Genomic DNA, 22,145 nt, shown 5'->3' on the forward strand with positions numbered 1-22,145 from the left:
GGGCCTGATGGCATATCTGGGAGGTTGCTAAAAGAATGTAAGGATCAATTGTTGAACCCCATATTTGATATTGTGGAAACCTCCATACAAACAGGATTAGTCCCGAAAGAGTGGAAAAGAGCTGACATTGTGCCTATATATAAGAATGGTAGTAGAATGGAACCGCTAAATTATAGACCAGTATCGTTGACTAGTATATTGTGCAAGGTATGTGAAGAAGTAATTAAAGCTAAGTGGAGTGAGTATCTAGAAAGTGAAAACATTCTGAGTGAAAGGCAGTTTGGTTTCAGAAAAGGAAGATCGTGTGTATCCAATTTATTATGTTTTTATTCAAGAGTGACTGACATACTACAACATAGAGAGGGATGGGTGGATGCTATCTACCTGGACTTGAGAAAGGCCTTTGATAAAGTACCACACAATAGACTGATGTGGAAACTAAAGATGACTGGAGGAGTAAATGATAAACTAGCAAAATGGATGGAAAATTACTTAATGGGAAGAGAAATGAGAACAGTGGTGAGAGGAAAGAAGTCCGAGTGGAAGAAGGTAACCAGTGGAGTTCCACAAGGGTCAGTGCTGGGTCCCATCATGTTTTTGATTTATGTTAATGATATGCCAGTAGGAATTGACAGTTACATGAACATGTTTGCGGACGATACTAAAATTATGAGGAGAGTAAAGAATGTGGAAGATTGTAACAAGTTACAGGAAGATCTTGATAAAATATATGAGTGGAGTAAAGAGTGGCAGATGGAATTTAATATAGACAAGACCCATGTTATGAAAATGGGAAGAAGTAGATACAGACCAAACTGGGATTACAGGCTGGGTGATGAGAAAATTAAAGAGACCAATGAGGAGAAAGACTTAGGAGTAACGTGCAAAACACTTTGTCACCGGAGAAACACATTAACAAGATTTTTTGGAAAACATACAACATGCTTCAAAATATTGGCCTTGCATTCCACTACCTAGATGAAGGAATGATGAAGAAGATATTATGTACCTTAATAAGACCCCAGTTAGAATATGCAGCATGTGTCTGGTCACGCATATGAAGAAAAATGTGAAGGTAGAAAGGGTACAAAGGCTGGCAACAAGGATGGTACCAGGACTCAGGAGTTAGACTATGAGGAAAGACTGAGGAAGCTGGGGCTGACCACATTAGAAGAGAGAACAACAAGAGGAGACATGATAACTATGTATAAATTGGTGAACAAGATTGACATACTGGATAGAGAGTTGATAAAGGTGACCACAAGTAATTATCTCCGAGGACATGGAAAAAAGCTAATAAAGGACATCTGTCTAAATGACGTGAGAAAATACAGTTTCCCGCATCGTAGCATTGATAAGTGGAATAAACTGAGCAGTGATGTCGTTGACGCGGTGTGTGTCAATCAGATGAAAGAGAGATATGACAGGAATGGACAAGGAGACAGGACACAGAGAGCTTAGCTCGGGCTCTGTAATACACAAACAAATAGGTAAATACACACACACACACACGAATCATTAAGGAAAGGAGAAAAGTGATATTGATAGGAGATTTCAACTGTAAGGAGGTAGACTGGGAAAATTATGAAAGTGGTATGGGGGAAGATGCCTGGGGAGATAGATTCCTGAACCTAATGATAGATAATTTGATGGTCCAAAGAGTAAAGGAAAACACAAGATTCAGAGGAAACGATGAGCCGGCAAGATTAGACCTAGTTTTTACAAGGGATATACCAATTAACGATGATGTAAGATACAAGTGCCCATTGGGAAAGAGTGACCATGTAATATTAGAGATGGATATAGAAGAAGGAAAGGAAGATAGAGATGAATCATACAAAGGAGACCGATTAAATTACAGAAAGGCTGATATTGAGAATCTCAAGAACTATTTTAAAACGTAAACTGGGAGGAGATGGAAAACTCATTAACGGTTCAAGAGAAATATAACTTATTTTGGAAATATACAAAACTGGGGTCAGGAATATGTTCAAATATAGACCTAAAGAAGAAGGAAAGAAAGATTGGTTTAATGCAAGATGTGCTAGGGCAAAGGAGAAACGAGATGGAGCATGGAAAAGGTGGAGAAGAAACAGAAATCCAGAAAATAAGGAAAACTTCAAAACAGCAAGAAATGAATATGCTAAGGTGAGAAAGGAAGAAGAAAAGAACTATGAAAAGGACATTGTCGAAAATGTAAGGAACAACCAAAATTGTTCTACAGATTCATAAATGGAAAAATAAGACAAAAAGAAACAATAGAAAGGTTAAAAGGAGAAACGGAATGGTGGAAGACCCAAAAGTATGGCAGAACTGTTAAATAGTAAATTTCATGAGGTCTTTACTAAGGAATCCAAATTTGAAAGACCACAGGGTAATAGAGACTGTCTATATGAAAGAGATTAAAGTAACCAAGCTTGAAATAAAAAGTTGATGACGGAATTGGATGAGGAAAAGGCAATGGGACCGGATGAAGTCTCAGGCAGAATACTGAAAGAATGTAGGGAAGAACTAGCAAGTCCAATATACAACATCATAAAATGCTCAATAGAAAATGGAACAGTGCCAGTGGAGTGGAAAAGAGCTGAGGTGGTTCCCATATATAAGAGCGGAAGGAAGGAAGAACCTTTAAATTACAGACCGGTATCACTAACTAGTGTAATATGCAAGATGTGTGAAAAAGTAATAAAGAAGCAATGGATCGAGTTTCTTGAAGACAACAAAATATTATCAAATAGCCAATTTGGTTTTAGAAAAGGTCGGTCATGTGTGACAAATTTATTGAGTTTCTACTCTAGAATAGTTGATAAAGTACAAGAGAGAGAGGATGGGTTGACTGTATTTATTTAGATCTAAAAAAGGCTTTTGATAAAGTGCCACATGAAAGATTACTATGGAAGTTAGAGGAGAAGGGTGGCTTAAAAGGAAGCACATTGAGATGGATGAAGAATTACTTAAGGGGAGAGAAATAAGGACGATAGTTAAAGATATGAAGTCCAAGTGGAGAACAGTAGACAGCGGAGTGCCACAGGGGTCAGTATTGGCACCAATACTTTTCTCGTATATATAAATGACATGCCAGAGGGAGTGAACAGCTACATAAATCTGTTTTGGACGATGCGAAACTGTGCAGAGTCATTAAACAAAAGAGGATTGTGAAATACTACAGGAAGACTTAAACAAGATCTGGAAATGGAGCAAAAATGGGAGATGGAATTCAATGTGGACAAAAGCCATGTCATGGAAATGGGAAAAAGTGAAAGACGACCAGTGGGAATCTATAAGATGGGAGATGGAGTAGAACTAGAAAAGTAAAAAGGAAAAGGACTTGGGAGTGACAATGGAAGAAAATAATCAACCGGTTAGCCATATTGATAGAATTTTCAGAGAGACGTATAATTTGCTAAGGAATATTGGAGTAGCATTTCACTATATGGACAAGGAAATGATGAAGAAATTGATAAGTACTAAAATAAGACCTAGATTGGAATATGCAGGAGTTGTGTGGACTCTCATAAAAGAAACACATAAGAAAATTAGAGACTACAAAAATGGCTACAAGAATGGTTCCAGAATTTAAAGGGATGGCATATGAGGAGAGACTAAAGGCAATGGATCTACCAACCTTGGAGCAGAGAGAGAGAGAGGGATCTGATACAAGTTTATAAATTGATTAACGGAATGGATGAAGTGGATAATGAGAAACTGATCCTGAGAGAAGAATATGACTTTAGAAGCACAAGATCGCATAGTAAGAAACTAAGGAAGGGACGATGTCTGAGAGATGTTAAAAATTTAGTTTCCGCAAAGATGTGTTGAGACTTGGAACAGTTTGAGTGAGGAAGTGGTATCAGCAAAGAGTGTACATAGTTTTAAAGAAAAATTGGATAAGTGTAGATATGGAGACGGGACCACACGAGCATAAAGCCCAGGCCCTGTAAAACTACAACTAGGTAAATACAACACACACACACACACACACACACACACACACACACACACACACACACACACACACACACACACACATTTCATTACATGAATAAAGATATGGTGAAAAAATCATCAAAGATGATACGAAGGCTGGAATATGCAGCAGTGGTATGGTCTAGGTCTAAAAAGATATAAGAAAACTGGAAAGGATACAGTAGATTGCTACAAAGATGGTATCGGAATTAAAGGACCTCACATATGAAGAACGACTGAAGGAAATGGGACTGCCAACCTTACAAGATAGAAAAGAATGCAGTGACCTAATAACAATGTATAAGATAGTAAATGATATTGAAAAGATAGACAAAGAAGACCTGGTGCTGTTGGCAGAAGAGGATGGAAGGACAAGAGGACATGAAAAGAAGATCAAGATGAGGCAGTGTGTGAAGGATGTTGGAAAATACAGTTTTCCTCACAGAACGGTGGAAAAAAGGAATGCATTGGATAATGGAATTGTTGCAGCACATAGTGTGCATAACTTTAAAGAAAAATTAGATTAATGGAGATATGGAGACAGGACACTAAAAGCCCCATCAAACCCTGTACAATACAACTAGGTAAATACACACACAAGTGTTCGCTGAGAGAGGAAATGAAGATGGTCTCTGGCTGAGGAGAAAGGGAGAAATTACCTATGGTGTTTGCAGGTATCTCTGTGGGTATAGTTAGTGTCCTGTGAGTGTCTCTAAAAGTACAGAGTGGGATCAATGAAAATGGAGAGTGAATCCCTGATTGAAGAGTGTCTGGGTGTTTTGTTTTGTTTTGGAAAAAAGCTGGCGATAACAATCATGACAAGTACTCCTAGAAATGTGCGTGACTTCGAGGGTTTTGTGACCACTCCAAGTGGACTAGATAAATTCAACATGGATGCAAGAATTCAGGCATTAGAAAGTAAGTTTCTAAATATTAGATCCATAGAAGAAAAGCTGGAAGAAGCCTGGGCAGAAAGATTCCTCAACCTAATGATAGACAATATGATGGACCAGAGAGTAAAGGAATGCACAAGATTCAGAGGAAATGACGAGCCGGCGAGATTGGACCTAATTTTTACAATGAATGATGATATGAGATATAAGTGCCCTTTGGGAAAGAGTGACCATGTAATATTAGAAATGGATATAGAAGAGGGAAAGGAAGATAGAGACGATTCATACAAACGAGACTTATTAAATTACAGAAAGGCTGATATTGAGAATCTCAAGAACTATTTTAAAAACGTAAACTGGGAGGAGATGGAAAACTCAGAGAGATGCAAGAGAATATAACTTATTTTTGGAAATATACAAAACAGGAGTCAGGAATATGTCCCTAAATATAGATCTAAAGAAGAAGGAAAGAAAGATTGGTTTAATGCAAGATGTGCTAGGGCAAAGGAGAAAAGAGATGGAGCATGGAAAAGGTGGAGGAGAAATAGAAATCCAGTAAATAAGGAAACCTTCAAGGCAGTGAGAAATGAATATGTTTAGGTGAGGAAGGAAGAGGAAAAGGACATTGTTCAAAAATGTAAGGAGCAACCAAAATTGTTTTACAGATTCATAAATGGAAAAATTAGGCAAAAAGAAACAATAGAAAGGTTAAAAGGAGAGAACGGGATAGTGGAAGACCCAAAAAGTATGGCAGAACTATTAAATGATAAATTCCAGGAGCTCTTTACTAAGGAATCCAAATTTGAAAGGCCACAGGGTAATAGAGAGAGAGTCTATATGAAAGAGATTAAAGTAACCAAGCCTGAAATAAAAGAGTTAATGAAGGAACTGGATGAAGTCTCAGGCAGAATACTGTAAGAATGTAAGGAAGAACTAGCAAGTCCTATATACAACATCATAAAATGCTCAATAGAAAATGGAACAGTACTAGTAGAATGGAAAAGAGCTGAGGTGGTTCCCATATATAAAAGCAGAAGGAAGGAAGAACCTTTGAATTACAGACCGGTATCACTAACTAGTGTAATATGCAATATGTGTGAAAGAATAATAAAGGAACAATGGATCGAGTTCCTTGAAGACAACAAATTAATATCAAATAGCCAATTTCGTTTTAGAAAAAGACGGTCGTGTGTAACTAATTTATTGAGTTTCTATTCTAGAATAGTTGATAGAGTACAAGAGAGAGAGAGGGATGGGTTGACTGTATTTATTTGGATTTTAAAAAGGCGTTTGACAGTGTCACATGCAAGATTACTGTGTGGAAGTTAGTGGAGAAGGGTGGCTTAAAAGGAAACACATTGAGATGGATAGAAAATTATTTGAGGGGGAGAGAAATAAGTACGGTAGTCAAAGATATGAAGTCCAAGTGGAGAGCAGTAGAAAGCAGAGTGCCACAGGGGTCAGTATTGGCACCAATACTTTTCCTCATTTATATTAACGACATGCCAGAAGGAGTGAACAGCTACATAAATCTGTTTGCAGATGATACGAAACTGTGCAAAGTTATAAAGCAAAAGGAGGATTGTGAAATACTGCAAGAAGACCTAAATAAGATCTGGGAATGGAGTAAAAAGTGGGAAATGGAATTCAATGTGAACAAAAGCCATGTCATGGAAATGGAAAAAAGTGAAAGACAACCCGTGGGAATCTATAAGATAGGAGATGGAGTAGAACTAGAGAAAGTAAAAAGGAAAAGAACTTAGGAGTGATGATGGAAGAAAACAATCAACCGGTAAGCCATATTGATAAAATTTTTAGAGAAACATGTAATTTGCTAAGGAATATTGGAGTAGCATTTCACTACATTGACAAAGAAATGATGAAGAAATTGATAAGTGCTATAATAAGACCCAGATTGGAATATGAAGGAGTAGTGTGGACCCCTCATAAAAAGAAACACAAAGTTGGAGAGACCACAAAATATGGCTACAAGAATGGTTCCAGAATTTGAAGGGATGATATATGAGGAGAGACTAAAGGCTATGGATCTGCCAACCCTGGAACAAAGAAGACAGAGAGGAGATCTGATACAAGTTTATAAATTGATCAACAGAATGGACCAAGTGGATAATGAAAAATGATCCTGAGAGAAGAATATGACATTTGAAGCACAAGATCACATAGTAAAAAGCTGAGAAAAGGAATATGTCTGAGAGATGTTAAAAAATATAGTTTCCCACAAAGATGTATTGAGACGTGGAACAGTTTAAATGAAGAAGTAGTGTCTGCAACGAGTGTGAATAATTTTAAAGTAAGATTGGATAAGTCTAGATATGGAGACGGGGCCACACGAGCATAAAGCCCAGGCCCTGTAAAACTACAACTAGGTAAATACACACACACACACACACACACACACACACCCTTGGAGCAGAGAAGAGAGAGAGGGGATCTGATACAAGTTTATAAATTGATTAACGGAATGGATGAAGTGGATAATGAGAAACTGATCCTGAGAGAAGAATATGACTTTAGAAGCACAAGATCGCATAGTAAGAAACTAAGGAAGGGAGATGTCTGAGAGATGAAAAATTTAGTTTCCAAAGATGTGTTGAGACTTGGAACAGTTTGAGTGAGGAAGTGGTATCAGCAAAGAGTGTACATAGTTTTAAAGAAAAATTGGATAAGTGTAGATATGGAGACGGACCACACAGCATAAAGAGGCCCTGTAAAACTACAACTAGGTAAATACAATAGGTAAATATACACACACACACACACACACACACACACACACACACACACACACACACACACACACACACACACACACACACACACACACACACACACACACACACACGTGTTGAGACTTGGAACAGTTTGAGTGAGGAAGTGGTATCAGCAATGAGTGTACATAGTTTTAAAGAAAAATTGGATAAGTGTAGATATGGAGACCAAGAGCATAAAGAGGTGTAAATACAACTAGGTAAATACATACATACAATAAATACAATACAAACAACACACACACACACAAACAAAATACACACACACACACACACACACACACACACACACACACACACACACACACACACACACACACACACACACACACACACACACACACACAGTGATATCAGTAGGAGATTTCAACTGTAAAGAATTGGACTGGGAAAATTATGAAAGTGGTATGGGGGAAGAAGCCTGGGGAGAAAGATTCTTGAACCTAATGATAGAGAATATGATGGACCAGAGAGTAAAGGAATGCACAAGATTCAGAAGAAACGACGGGCTGGCGAGATTGGACCTAGTTTTTACAAGGGGTATACAAATGAATGACGATATAAGATATAAGTGCCCATTGGGAAAGAGTAACCATGCAATATTAGAAATAGATATAGAAGAAGGAAAGGAAGATAGAGACGATTCATACAAAGGAGACTGATTATATTACAGAAAGGCTGATATTGAGAATCTCAAGAACTATTTTAAAAGAGACTGGGAGGAGATGGAAAACTCAGAGACAATGCAAGACAAATATAACTTATTTTGGAAATATACAAAACAGGAGTCAGGAATATGTCCCAAAATATAGACCAAAAGAAGAAAGAAAGAAAGATTGGTTTAATGCAAGGTGTGGTAGGGCAAAGGAGAAAAGAGATGGAGCATGGAAAAGGTGGAGGAGAAATAGAATCCAACAAACAAGGAAAACTTCAAGGCAGCGAGAAATGAATATGTTAAGGTGAGGAAGGAAGAGGAAAAGAACTTTGAAAAAGATATTGTCGAAAAATGTAAGGAGCAACCAAAATTGTTCTATAGATTCATAAATGGAAAAATTAGGCAAAAAGAAACAATAGAAAGGTTAAAAGGAGAGAATGGGATGGTGGAAGACCTAAAAGTATGGCAGAACTTTTGAATAAAAAATTCCAGGAGGTCTTTACTAAAGAATCCAAATTTGAGAGGCCACAGGGTAATAGAGGGACAATCTATATGAAAGAGATTAAAGTAACCAAGCTTGAAATAAAAGAGTTAATGAAGGAACTGGATGAAGAGAAGGCAATGGGACCGGATGAAGTCTCAGGCAGAATACTGAAAGAATGTAGGGAAAAACTAGCAAGTCCTATATACAACACCATAAAATGCTCAATAGAAAATGGAACAGTGCCAGTAGAATGGAAAAGAGCTGAGGTGGTTCCCATATATAAGAGCAGAAGGAAAGAAGAACCTTTAAATTACAGACCGGTATCAGTAACTAGTGTAATATGCAAGATGTGTGAAAGAATAATAAAGAAACAATGGATCGAGTTCCTTGAAGACAACAAATTAATATCAAATAGCCAATTTGGTTTTAGAAAAGGACGGTCTTATGTAATTAATTTATTGAGTTTCTATTCTAGAATAGTTGATAGAGTACAAGAGAGAGAGGGATGGGTTGACTGTATTTATTTGGATTTAAAAAAGGCGTTTGACAAATTGTCACATGCAAGATTACTGTGGAAGTTAGTGGAGAAGGGTGGCTTAAAAGGAAACACATTGTGATGGATAGAAAATTATTTGAGGGGGAGAGAAATAAGTACGGTAGTCAAAGATATGAAGTCCAAGTGGAGAGCAGTAGAAAGCAGAGTGCCACAGGGGTCAGTATTGGCACCAATACTTTTCCTCATTTATATTAACGACATGCCAGAAGGAGTGAACAGCTACATAAATCTGTTTGCAGATGATACGAAACTGTGCAGAGTTATAAAGCAAAAGGAGGATTGTGAAATACTGCAAGAAGACCTAAATAAGATCTGGGAATGGAGTAAGAAGTGGGAAATGGAATTCAATGTGAACAAAAGCCATGTCATGGAAATGGGAAAGAGTGAAAGACGACCTGTGGGAATCTATAAGATGGGAGATGGAGTAGAACTGGAGAAAGTCAAAAAGGAAAAGGACTTAGGAGTGACGATGGAAGAAAACGATCAACCAATAAGCCATATTGATAGAATTTTTAGAGAAACATAATTTGCTGAGGAATATTGGAGTAGCATTTCACTACATGGACAAAGAAATGATGAAGAAATTCATAAATACTATAATAAGACCCATATTGGAATATGCAGGAGTAGTGTGGACCCCTCATAAAAAGAAACACATAAGGAAATTGAAGAGGCTACAAAAAATGGCTACAAGAATGGTCCCAGAACTTGAAGGGATGACATATGAGGAGAGACTAAAGGCTATGGATCTACCAACCTTGGAACAAAGAAGGGAGAGAGGAGACCTGATACAAGTCTATAAATTGATGAACGGAATGGACCAAGTGGATAATGAGAAACTGATCCTGAGAGAAGAATATGACACCAAGCACAAGATCGCATAGTAAAAAAATGAGAAAGGAAGATGTCTGAGAGATATTAAAAATATAGTTTCCAGAGATGTATTGAGACGTGGAACAGTTTAGATGAAGAAGTAGTGTCTGCAACGAGTGTGTACACTTTTAAAGTAAGATTGGATAAGTGTAGATATGGAGACGGGGCCACAGAGCATAAAGAGGCCCTGTAAAACTACAACTAGGTAAATACACACACACACACACACACACACACACACACACACACACACACACACACACACACACACACACACACACAGTGAGCCTATTTGCAGACGATGCAAAATTGTTAGAAAAGTGAGATGTGACAAAGATTGAACTACTCCAGGAAGACTTGGACAGAATATGGAAATGGAGCTGTACATGGCAAATGGAGTTCAACACGACAAAATGCAAGAAAATAGAGTTTGGCAAGAGTGAAAGAAGAATCAGGAGTATGTACAAGATAGGAAATGAAGACATAAAACCAGTCATGAAGAAAAAGACCTTGGGGTGACAATTACCAATGACCTATCGCCAGAGAGACATATAAACAAAATAATTGGAGAAGTATTGAACTTATTGAGGAACATAAGAGTGGCGTTAGATATTAGATGAAGAAATGATGAAGAAAATAATTACTGCAATGATAAGACCGAGGCTTGAATATGCAACAATACAGTGGGCTGAACTTAAAGAAACACATAAGGAAACTAGAGAAAGTACAGAGGGCTGCAACAAAATGGTGCCTGACTTAAGAGATTTGACTTATGAAGACAGACTGAAAAGAATGCAACTTAACCCTGGAAAACAGAAGAGAAAGGGGAGACCTGATAGCAATATACAGAGTGATGATTGGCATGGAAAAATGGATAGGGAAGATCTGTGTATGTGAATGGAAGAATGTCGAGAGGGCATGGGAAAAAACTAAAATGGCCACTTATAGGAGAGATGTGAAAAATATAGCTTCCCTCATAGAAGGGTGGAAGCATGGAATAGTTTAGACGTGGAAGTGGTCAACAAGGAATATTCATGATTTTAAGAAAAGCTGGACATTAATAGATATGGAGACGGGACAACAGAGCATAGCTCTTTTCCGTATGTTACAATTAGTAAATACAATTAAGTAAATACACACACACACACATACACACACACACACACACACACACACACACACACAAGAAGAATTGATTAATCCATTATATGATATTATAAGGTGTTCATTAGAAACAGGGGATTACCAGTAGAGTGGAAGAGAGCTGAAGTGGTTCCCATTTATAAGGGAGGCAGTAAGGAAGAGCCTCTTAACTATAGACCTGTGTCTCTAACAAGTTTGGTCGGTAAGATTTGTGAGAGGGTGATAAAGAAATATTGGATACGGTTCCTGGAGGATCATAAGTTATTATCGGATCATCAATTTGGCTTTAGGAAAGGGAGGTCATGTGTAACAAATCTACTGAGCTTTTATTCAAGAGTGGTTGACAAAATACAAGAGAGAGAGGATGGATGGACTGTGTATATTTGGATTTAAAAAAGCTTTTGACAAGGTACCTCACATGAGACTGTTATGGAAATTAGAGATTTATGGAGGACTGAAAGGAAAAGTGTTAAAGTGGATGGAAAACTACTTGAGATGGAGGTAATAAGGGATGCAAAGTCGGACTGGTTGGTGGTGGAGAGTGGAGTCCCACAAGGCTCAGTGCTGGCACCAATACTTTTCCTTGTATATATTAATGACATGCCAGAGGGAGTAAACAGTTATATTAATTTGTTTGCAGATGATGCGAAGTTGTGTAGGTGTGTGAAGAGTGAAGAAGATTGTGAAATTTTACAGGCAGATCTGGATAAGATTTGGGAGTGGAGCAAAAGGTGGCAAATGGAATTTAATCTGAGCAAAAGTCATGTTATGGAGGTGGGGAAGAGTGGAAGACGGCCAAGAGGCTCATATAAGATGGGTGAAGAAGTAGTGTTGAAAAAGGTGGAAAAGGAAAAGAATTTGGGAGTGATAATACAAGACCAGGGGCAGTTTGAGGCTCATATTGTAAGATGTTTGGAGAAACGTATAATTTGATAAAAAATATTGGATTAGCCTTCCATTATATGGATAAAGATATGAAGAAATTAATTAGTACGATAATTAGACCAAGATTGGAATATGCTGGAGTGGTTTGGTCCCCTTATAAAAAGAAGCATATAAGGAAGTTGGAGAGATTGCAGAGAATGGCAACAAAAATGGTTCCGGAATTGGCAGAAATGACCTATGAGGAGAGATTAAAAGAAATGAATTTGCTTACATTGGAACAAAGAAGAGAAAGAGATTTAATACAGGTTTATAAACTTTTGAACGGACTGGATGAAGTGGATAATGAGCAAATGATGTTGAGAGAGGAAAACTTAAATAGAACTATAAGATTGCATAGTAAAAAGATAGCCAAGTGAATATGCTTGAAGGATGTGAAGAAATATAGTTTCCCACAAAGATGTGTGGAGGTGTGGAATGGTTTGAGTGAGGAGGTGGTGTCAGCGAGGAGTGTGCATAGTTTTAAAGTAAAGTTGGATGTGTGGAGATATGGAGACGGGGCCACACTAGTATGATACCCAGGCCCTGTAAAATTACAACTAGGTTAATACTAGGTGAATATATATACACACACACACACACAAAGCCCAGGCCCTGTAAAACTACAACTAGGTAAACACACACACACACACACACACACACACACACACACACACACACACACACCAATGTGCTTGAGTGAGAATAGTTATTGAGGGGCGACCAGAGCGAGTGAACGAGAGTACAGAGTGAACGTAGCCTGGTGGCGTGTACATGGGAGTGATCGGAGGTGTGAGAACCTCCACACTCCAAACGACAGAGCGGGAACCACACAAAGGCCAGCCATTGCTGCCGCCAACGCATCCCACCACACACACGTAGCTACCAGGCCTGGCCCCCAGTGACCACACACCCACATGCTCCCAGGAAGAGTAAGAAAAAATGGATAGACTGGTAAGAAATAAATTACCAAATTCAAAATATGTTGATGAGGCCCAGGGAGCAAAGCCGAAAGTGGCCAGTCAAAGCATGAGTCCATCTTCAACAGGAGCAACATTGCAAGGTAGATTGGTAATGTTGGAGAAGAGATTTGAGGAGTTGGTGAAGGAATTAAAAGTTCAGAGGAGTGAGGAGGAGCAGGATAGAGAATTCTGCAAGGCTTTGAAGGAAAGAGTTAAGAGACTGGAGGAAAATGAAAAACGATTGGTGGATGAGAATGCACACTTGAGAGTGGAGGTTGAAAAATACAAGAGACGGTTGGAGGAGAAAATGGAGAGTAGTAAAGGAGAAAGATGACTTTAAGGAAATGATTAGTGAGCAGAATGAAAGGTTTGAAAAGGAATGGGAACTGAAGAAAACACAATGGACTGAGTCGAGGAAGCAGAGATGGTTGGATTACAAGAAATAATTAAAGATCAGTTGAAGGAAGACAAAAAGAAAGGTCCAAGGAACTGGTTAATGTAATGAAGAATAAGGAAACATTGATAAGGGAAATAGCAGAAAAGAAGAAGAGTGTGTTAATATTTGGGATGAAAGAACAAAATATAACATATAAGCCTAAGAGAATTAAGGAAGAATTAAAACGGTAAGAGATCTGTTCAAAAATCTAAATGATGAAAAAAAGACCTACAAGAAGAAGTGGAAGAGATCCATAGACTGGGTCCGTATAAGGAGGAGTGAGCAGACCGATTAAAGTAGTACTGAAGTCACAACAATCTGGAGGATATCCTATATAGAACATCAAAGTTAAGAGAGATAGAAGGTTGTAAAGAGGTGTTTGTGAGAAAGAATAGAAATGAGGAAGAGAGGAGAAGATATAAGGAATTGGTGGAAGAGGCGAGAAGGAAAAATGATGAGCGGTCTGAGGAGGAAAGAGAAAAGTTTTTTTGGAGAGTTATAGAGAGAGAGTCAGAAAGTGGTATGTGGAAAGAAGGAATACGGAGGAACCCCTAGAGGGAGCAGTGGGTGGACCGTAATGTATACTAATATAGATGGGATACTGTCAAGTAGATTGGAATTGCAAGACTATATGATAGTGGAGAAGCCTGATATAGTGTGTTTGACTGAGACAAAATTGCATGAAAAACAAAGATAAATTTGGATAATAAATATAATATATGGAGAAAGGATAGAGAGTAAAGGTGGAGGAGGAGTTATGATTATGACGAAGAAAGAAATAAATGTGGATAAGGTTTGGTATGGGAAGAACAACGCAGAAGTGATAAGCATAAGGATAAAAAGTGATGGAAAAGAATTAATAATCATGGTGACCTATGTACCTCCTAAAACAAATTCTTGGACATTAAGGAATACGACAATATGATCAAGGATACTTTACAGAGTTTGGAAAGTGTATTATCTGGAAAAAGAAAGGTGATACTAGTAGGAGATTTTAATTGTAAGGAGGTGGATTGGGAAAATCTAGTAAGTGGTGTTGGAGAGGAAGCATGGGGAGAGAGATTTCTTAATCTAATGATGGAAAATATGATGGAACAGAGGGTGAAGGAAAATACTAGATATAGAGATGATGAACCGGCTAGACTGGATTTGGTGTTAACAAGAGAAGTGTACCTATGTGGAGATATACAATACAAGTGTCCTTTGGGAAAGAGTGATCATGTGGTTATGGAAATGCAGATAGCAACAACACAGCGAAGGAAGGACGAGACATACAGGAGTGGTAGATTGAATTATAGAAAGATGGACACAGAAAGTGAAAAATTTTTTCAGAAAATTAGATTGGGAGGAGATGTTACAAATCAGAGAAGTGCAAAAGAAATATGAGATTTTTATGAAATAAAGAAAGAAGGAGTTATGAAATTTGTACCAAAGTATAAACAGAGAGGAAGGAAGAAAGGATTGGTTTAATACAACTTGTGTTAAGGCTAAGGAAAAGAGAGATGTAGCTTGGAAAAGATGGAAAAAGAGCAGGAATATACTAAATAAGGAGAATTATAGAGTGGCGAGAAATGAGTATGTGAGGGTAAGGAGGGAGGAAGAAAGAAAATTTGAAAAAGATATTGTAGACTAATAACATTGTATTAAATAGTTAATGGCATTGAAAAGAGACAAGCAAGATCTGGTGCTAGTAACAGAAGAAGCTGGAAGGACAAGAAAACATGCAAAAAAGATTAAGAAGAGGAAGTGTGTGAAGGATATTGAAAAATAGTTTTCCACATAGAACGGTGTAAAAATGGAATGCATTGAATGATGAAGCTGTTACAGCACGTAATGTGCATAGCTCTAAAGAAAACTGATATAAGTGGAGATATGGAGACAGGGTACTGTGAGCCCCACTCGAACCCTGTACAATATCAATAGATAAATACACGCATGAGCTGACAACTGTTTGAAGTGAACGGAAAGAAAGAGCTCCGGCATGGGTTATACTGCCTATACCTGACCACGAAGCCCAGCATACCTGATGTGTTACGGGGGGGTGGGAGAGGGGGCTAGATTTGTGACCTGGTCTTCAAAGTTACATGAAATTTTGCTTATGTTAAGGCTGAGAAAAAATATGGAAGGGGTTGATGATATGGGCGGCGCAGTTGGTGCTGCCGCCTATGTAAAGAAAAGGAGCCTCACTTAGAGGCAGGAACAGTTATTGAAACTCCTCTAGGAATCAGGCAGCTAGGAGATTGGAATAAAGAAAGGGAATTCTCCAGAATTTGGAAGGAAAAAGACAACATTAGAAGAATTATCTCACTGGACAGAGAACTTAGTTTTGAGGGAAATGGTTGCCAAGATTTTTGACTACAGGATCAACAAAGAACCTAGAGCTGAGAGAGAGGTGCAAAAAGTTAGTGAGTACAGTTGCAATGAACAATAACATGAAGAAAACTCTTGGCGAAGTAAAAAGGAAAATAACGCCCTTAAGGGCAAATGTGCAAACTATGAAGTAGCATTACAGGAACTTGAGCAAAAACTGGACACCAATGTGGAAACAGGGAGGGGGATAAGCAAGACAAAACTAGAGGAATAGAAAAAGGTCTGGAAAATAAGAACAAGGTCAAGAAAAAGTGAACTTTGCTGAAGTACTTAATCAACAAATAAGAGAGAAAACGAAAGCCACAGTCATACAAGTGATCAAAGAAAAGGAAGAATTAGTGAGAGGTATGGTGGACAAAAAGAAGTGCATGGTTATATACAGACTAGAAAAAAAAAAAGAATCCTGTGCAGTTTATGAGGGAGAAGGAAGAGAAAGAGATGATTAAGGAAATTATTTCAGTGGTTTAAGATGAAGAAGAGAGTCGTGAGAAAGAAAGAGGAAATATACAGACTTCGTAAATATAGTGAGGGACCAAAAGACCACAAAGTTAAAGTGAGATTGCAAGTGAGGGTAGAAGAAACATTAGGAAGGATCAGAAAGCTGGCTGATAAGGCAGAATATAAAAACATATGGATAAAGAGAGAGATGAGAGATGAATCAGGCAGAAAGAAAAAAGAAGAGAGAACAGAGAAGTGAAGTTAAGGAGGACAGAGGACGAGAAGAAGAAATTCTACTTGAGAGTGCTAGACATGAGGCTGAGGAAATGGTATATTCGGGAAGGGGGTGGAAAGCATTAAGAGTAATGTATACAGATATACAGTGCTTGACAAGGAAGTATGAATGGGGCCACCACTATTTGTACTTTCTTGTCCAAAATGGGAAGACCCTAGCATGGGGGTAAGTGATATGGACAAGGAAGTACAAATGGACAAGTGGGAGGAGCTAAGGGTAAGGTTTATGGTACGTGCTACCAATCATCCCTCAGTTGCCTCTTAGCTTTCGTGAGGGGGATTTTTTTTTTGCGAGTGTTCCAACAACACCACCAAGGCAGCCAGTGTTTTTTGCAGACAGAGGTGCTTTCTAGCCTTAATATGGGCAAGAACAAGTATTTATCACAAGAGACAATAGCTCAGATCATAGCTTTACATAAAGCCAGTGACCAAACAAAGGAAATAATAGAGCTGGTTGGAGTTGGCAAGACGTCTGTGTGCAAGTGGGTTGCCATTTCTAAGAAGGAAGGTGGCTGTGACACACCGGGTCACAAACTAAGCAAAAAGTACCCCAAAAAGGCATCTCGTGCTACTAATGTTATCAAGAGACAGTTAGAGCATAATCCATGTGTTACTGCCAGAAAAATAAAAGAAAGTAACTTGGGACTCTTTGGGGAAGTTAGTGTACGAACTGATAGCCGCCACATACACGACCTTGGGTACACAAGCCACCACCCAGTGAAGAAGCTTCTTCTCACCCTTAACCAGAGGTGCCGTAGGGTCAAGTTTTGCAAGAAATATCTTTAGTGGGGTGCTGACTTGTGGCTGGATGTTCTCTGGACCGATGATTCCACCTTTACTGTGATTGGCAATAGGGGTGGAAACGTGTATCAGCGTGAGGGTAATGATCCTCTTGACCCCCGGTACGTTCAGCAAACAGTGAAATACCCTGATTGTCTCATGGTATGGGGAAGTTTTAGTGGAAGGGGGCTTAGGAGCCTTGTTGTACTACCAAAAAATGTAAAAGTGAACCAGTATGTTTATTATGGACTCTTAAATGACCACCTGGAGGATTCTTTTAATAGTTCAGGTGCTACCATCTTTCAGCAAGATCACGCCCCAGCCCACACTGCTCATAGTGTTACTCAGTGGCTTAAAGACTGTCATATACCTTACATAGCAGACTGGCCAGGCAATAGTCCTGATAATGCAATTGAAAACCTGTGGAACCACATTGAATGAGATCTGCAGGTTAAAGATACCAACTCTGTGCCCAAGCTCAAGGCAGCCATTCGCCAATCCTGGGCTAGTATAACCCCTGCATAGCTTGCCAAGTACGCCACTTCCATTCCAAACCATCTTTGTGAGATCATCGCACGTAAAGGCCACCCATCAATGTATTAGATATAAGGAGTGAGCTTTTGTTCATTGATTTATTACTCATTCATTCTCCTCATCACTCATTCTCGCTAACCGTTCGTACTTCCTTGTCACCCATCAATGTATTAGATATAAGGAGTGAGCTTTTGTTCATTGATTTATTACTCATTCATTCTCCTCATCACTCATTCTCGCTAACCGTTCGTACTTCCTTGTCGAGCACTGACAGGTCAGTATGAGTTGCGCTCAAACTCTGTAATATACAGTTGAGACTCGATACTCTTAACTTAATTCGTTCCAAATTGCTGTTCAAGTATTAAAATTTCAACTATTGATACCTATAAATCAGGTAATTCATTCTAAGCTTAGCAAAAGTTTTTTTCATACCATAAGTGAAGGCTGGTGATGGATAACTTAGAAAAAGAGGGGAGAAGGGTGGAGAGAAGGACAGAGGTAGCCAGAGAATGAGTCACCATCCACGAAAAAGTTGTAACTTTTCTCCTGTTGTGATTCCTGTGAATCTACTAGTGGAGAGATGTGGCTCACTAACACTTGCACTCTTACTAAATTTCTTATTTTCATCACTAATAAGCTTCTTTGTAAGTTTCTAAATGAAAAACTACTGACAATGCAAAAGATTCTTGTTTTTCCAAAGACATGGCAGAACTAAGGATGCACACCGGTATACCAGTAATACGGTATCAGAACGGTACAGTGGCGGCTGCGAGAAGGGAGATGACAGAGCTTTGTATAGGACCAAATGTGTGACTGTTTGATTACCAGGTATTTTCACCTTTGGTGTTAATATAAGTTTATAAATGAAAGACTACAGACAGAATGCAGGAGAATGTTATTCTGATGACCACAGCAGCACAAGTCACAACTAGGGAAGGGGATGCCAGTGAGCCTTTGTTTACAACCACGTGTGTGGACGTTCGACTGTCAGATATTTTTTTGAGTAATAAATGAAACTTGCATTCAAGTATTGAAAAGTTTGAGTATTGAGTCACTATTGTATAACTAGGTAAATACCCCTTCCCCCCAACACACGAACAAAGCAGTATCCTAGGGAATGATCACATCAGAAGATCCTTCACTTTTCCTTATGTAAATATTCCCTTCTTGTTTGTTTAAGTGCCTGAGAGGTGAAGTGCACTGAATACACTTATATTTATGTCTGTAGTCTCTGCCAACAAAGTATTTGTTGGCCCTTATACGTTGTCATGACAGGAGGAAGTGGTTTCAAGGTACTATCACCTTGGCTTTTAGCAAACACAGAAGTGAACAGTAAACTATCCAGGAAGAAGGTCAATGATAGTTAATCCCCAGGTAGTAGAAGTTAATTTCTTCACCCTTCCACCCCCAATCCACCCCTCCCTGATCTCTCTTTCTCTCTCATCCAAATTCCATGCGTTCGGATTTCTTATTTTATTTTATTGACATTTCCTTTATTACATTACTGTAATTAATGAATTAACCTCCTCCACAGGGCTATGGGTATGGCAGTCAAGGATATGGATCAGGGCAGCAGTATGGTGCCTCATCAACCAGTCAGAACAGTTCTGCCAATAACAGCTGGGGCCAGGGCCAGGGTGGCTGGAGTGGATCTGGACAGCAGCAGTGGGGTGGCAGCTACAGTAAGCAATCATGGGGTGGGTCTGGATACAGTTCCAGCAGTGGGCAGAGGAGGTAGATTATGTTGCTACCTGTGAGCCATTTTCTACAATATGTGAAATGTATGTGTATTCTTTTCACATACATTGATCACATAAAAACATGTACAAGAAGTCCTCTGTCTACACTGTCTCTTTTGTTAGTTATATTTTCTGTGAATTGTTTACAACTATCTCAGATTTATCTGGGTACTTCAATTTAAGATTAATTGAATTGAAATGTTTACAAGAGCATTTGTAGAACTAAATAAGTTGTGTGCAGTAAGAGGGCTTCAAATTCTTTGTGGACAGAAGCAGGAGGGTCAACATCATCCACCTGCTTTAACTGTTGTACTAGTTATATACTTTTATACATTAATCATATACAGTAATTGCTATTTTGATTTTTATTATACATATTGACTTAAATTAACATGACAATTTTGTTTTTATTGAATATTGTGACACTAAGCTTTTAACCCATTCACTGTTGCACAATAAAAGTCATGATGAGATTGATTTTATTATTAAAAATTGACAAGTATTGTTCAGGACAGCATTGACTCCCATCTCAAATGCCTCACACACACACACACACACACACACACACACACACACACACACCCGGTAGCTCAGTGGTTATCACAAGCCAGAGGACCAGGGTTCGATTCCCGGCCGGGTGGAGATATTTTCATTAGCCCTGTTCACCTAGCAAATGGGATGATCGAGGAGTTGTGACCTTGTTGTCCCGGTTTGTGGTGTGTGCCTGGTCTCAGGCCTATCCGAAGATCGGAAATAATGAGCTCTGAGCTCGTTCCGTAGGGTAATGTCACTGTCTCTCAGAGACTGCAGCAGATCAAACACACACACACACACACACACACACACACACACACACACACACACACACACACACACACACACACACACACACACACACACACACACCACATAGTGTAGTGATTAGCATGCTCGGCTCACAACTGAGAGGGTCCGGGTTCGAGTCCCAGGAAGCGGTGAGGCAAGTGGGCAAGCCTCTTAATGTGTAGCCTCTGTTCACCTAGCAGTAAATAGGTATGGGATGTAACTCGAGGGGTTATGGCCTCGCTTTCCCAATGTGTGGAGTGTGGTGTGGTCTCATCCTACCTGAAGATCAGTTTATGAGCTTTGAGCTCACTCCGTAATGGGGAAGGCTGGCTGGGTAGGCGATCATAGTGAATTACACGCACACACACACACACACACACACACACACACACACACACACACACACACACACACACACACACACACACACACACACACACACACACACAGTATGTATATTTATGATATTTGTTCATATAATGCATAAACACACTATTATATGGATATGAATGAAATAGGTTTGTTGTCAAATCAAGAATCAAGCAGCACTTTCTTCTGAGAATTGGGAAACTTTTCCTTGGGGTTTTTCACTTCAAGTTTTAATTAGAAAATATTTATATATTGTATATTTTGATGGAAACAGTGACTTTCAGATAAGATGATCTCAAGATTTCAGTCTGAATTTTTATGGTTTTAGCAGATATAAGTGGTATAAGATGATATCCACACCATCAAACCCTCTGTAGTGAAGATTAGGTCAGTTAACACCAGCAGTTGAGACTGATATACTACCAGTACAATGAATAAAATATTTTGAATCTATTACGAGTAACAAAGTATCATAATTTTCAAGCACAAAACTAAATATAAAATTGAATTCTCACCAGATGATTTTGTACATTTTCATGAAAAGTATGTATGGACTAAGATGGTGTAAATTTATATGCTGTACAATAATTTTTCCTAATCAAACCAACACTTGCCTAAATTTTGTGACAAGGCAAGTTAAAGAGAACTTGTCTACCAGTTATTTTTTAAAGTCTTATTGAGAGTGATGTTTGATTGATTTATTAAACAATGGAGTAATGAAATTTAAGTCAGAATTGTAGGAAGAATGTAATGGCATTAAATTTTTTTGTTATAAGACATAACCATGTTCAGTCTGCATAAAACTTCACTTTGTGTCTCCTCAATATAAAGTGAGAAGGAATAATTGTTTTTTTTATTTAGATTGTTTAATCTCCATAGTCTTACTTACTTTTTGGACATTTTGTTAAAGATGTCACAAGCTCATTGGTAGTTCTTGAATGGTGAGACACATGAATAAAAAATACACTGGTAGTGGTGTATTTAGATTAAGTTGCATTGATATTTATTTATATTATAGTTTTACTTGTATATCTTTTTTTTTATTATTATTATATATTCATTTAAACTAGAAAACTTTAATGCTGTAAGATAACCTGAATATATATATATATATATAT

General features: G+C 38.4%; 1 protein-coding gene across 1 annotated transcript in view; it reads left to right on the plus strand.

The window, feature by feature from the left end:
- Positions 1-20,306, plus strand: part of LOC123505349 (heterogeneous nuclear ribonucleoprotein U-like protein 1) — a 160,084-nt gene extending 139,778 nt beyond the window's left edge. The window contains exon 13 of the mRNA XM_045256567.1: positions 19,629-20,306. Coding sequence (XP_045112502.1) covers positions 19,629-19,832 — 204 coding nt within the window. The 3' untranslated portion in view covers positions 19,833-20,306. The remainder of the gene's footprint in view (positions 1-19,628) is intronic.
- The last annotated feature ends 1,839 nt before the right edge of the window (positions 20,307-22,145 follow it).

Source organism: Portunus trituberculatus, chromosome 18, assembly GCF_017591435.1.
Source record: "Portunus trituberculatus isolate SZX2019 chromosome 18, ASM1759143v1, whole genome shotgun sequence".
In the NCBI taxonomy this organism is placed as follows: domain Eukaryota; kingdom Metazoa; phylum Arthropoda; class Malacostraca; order Decapoda; family Portunidae; genus Portunus; species Portunus trituberculatus.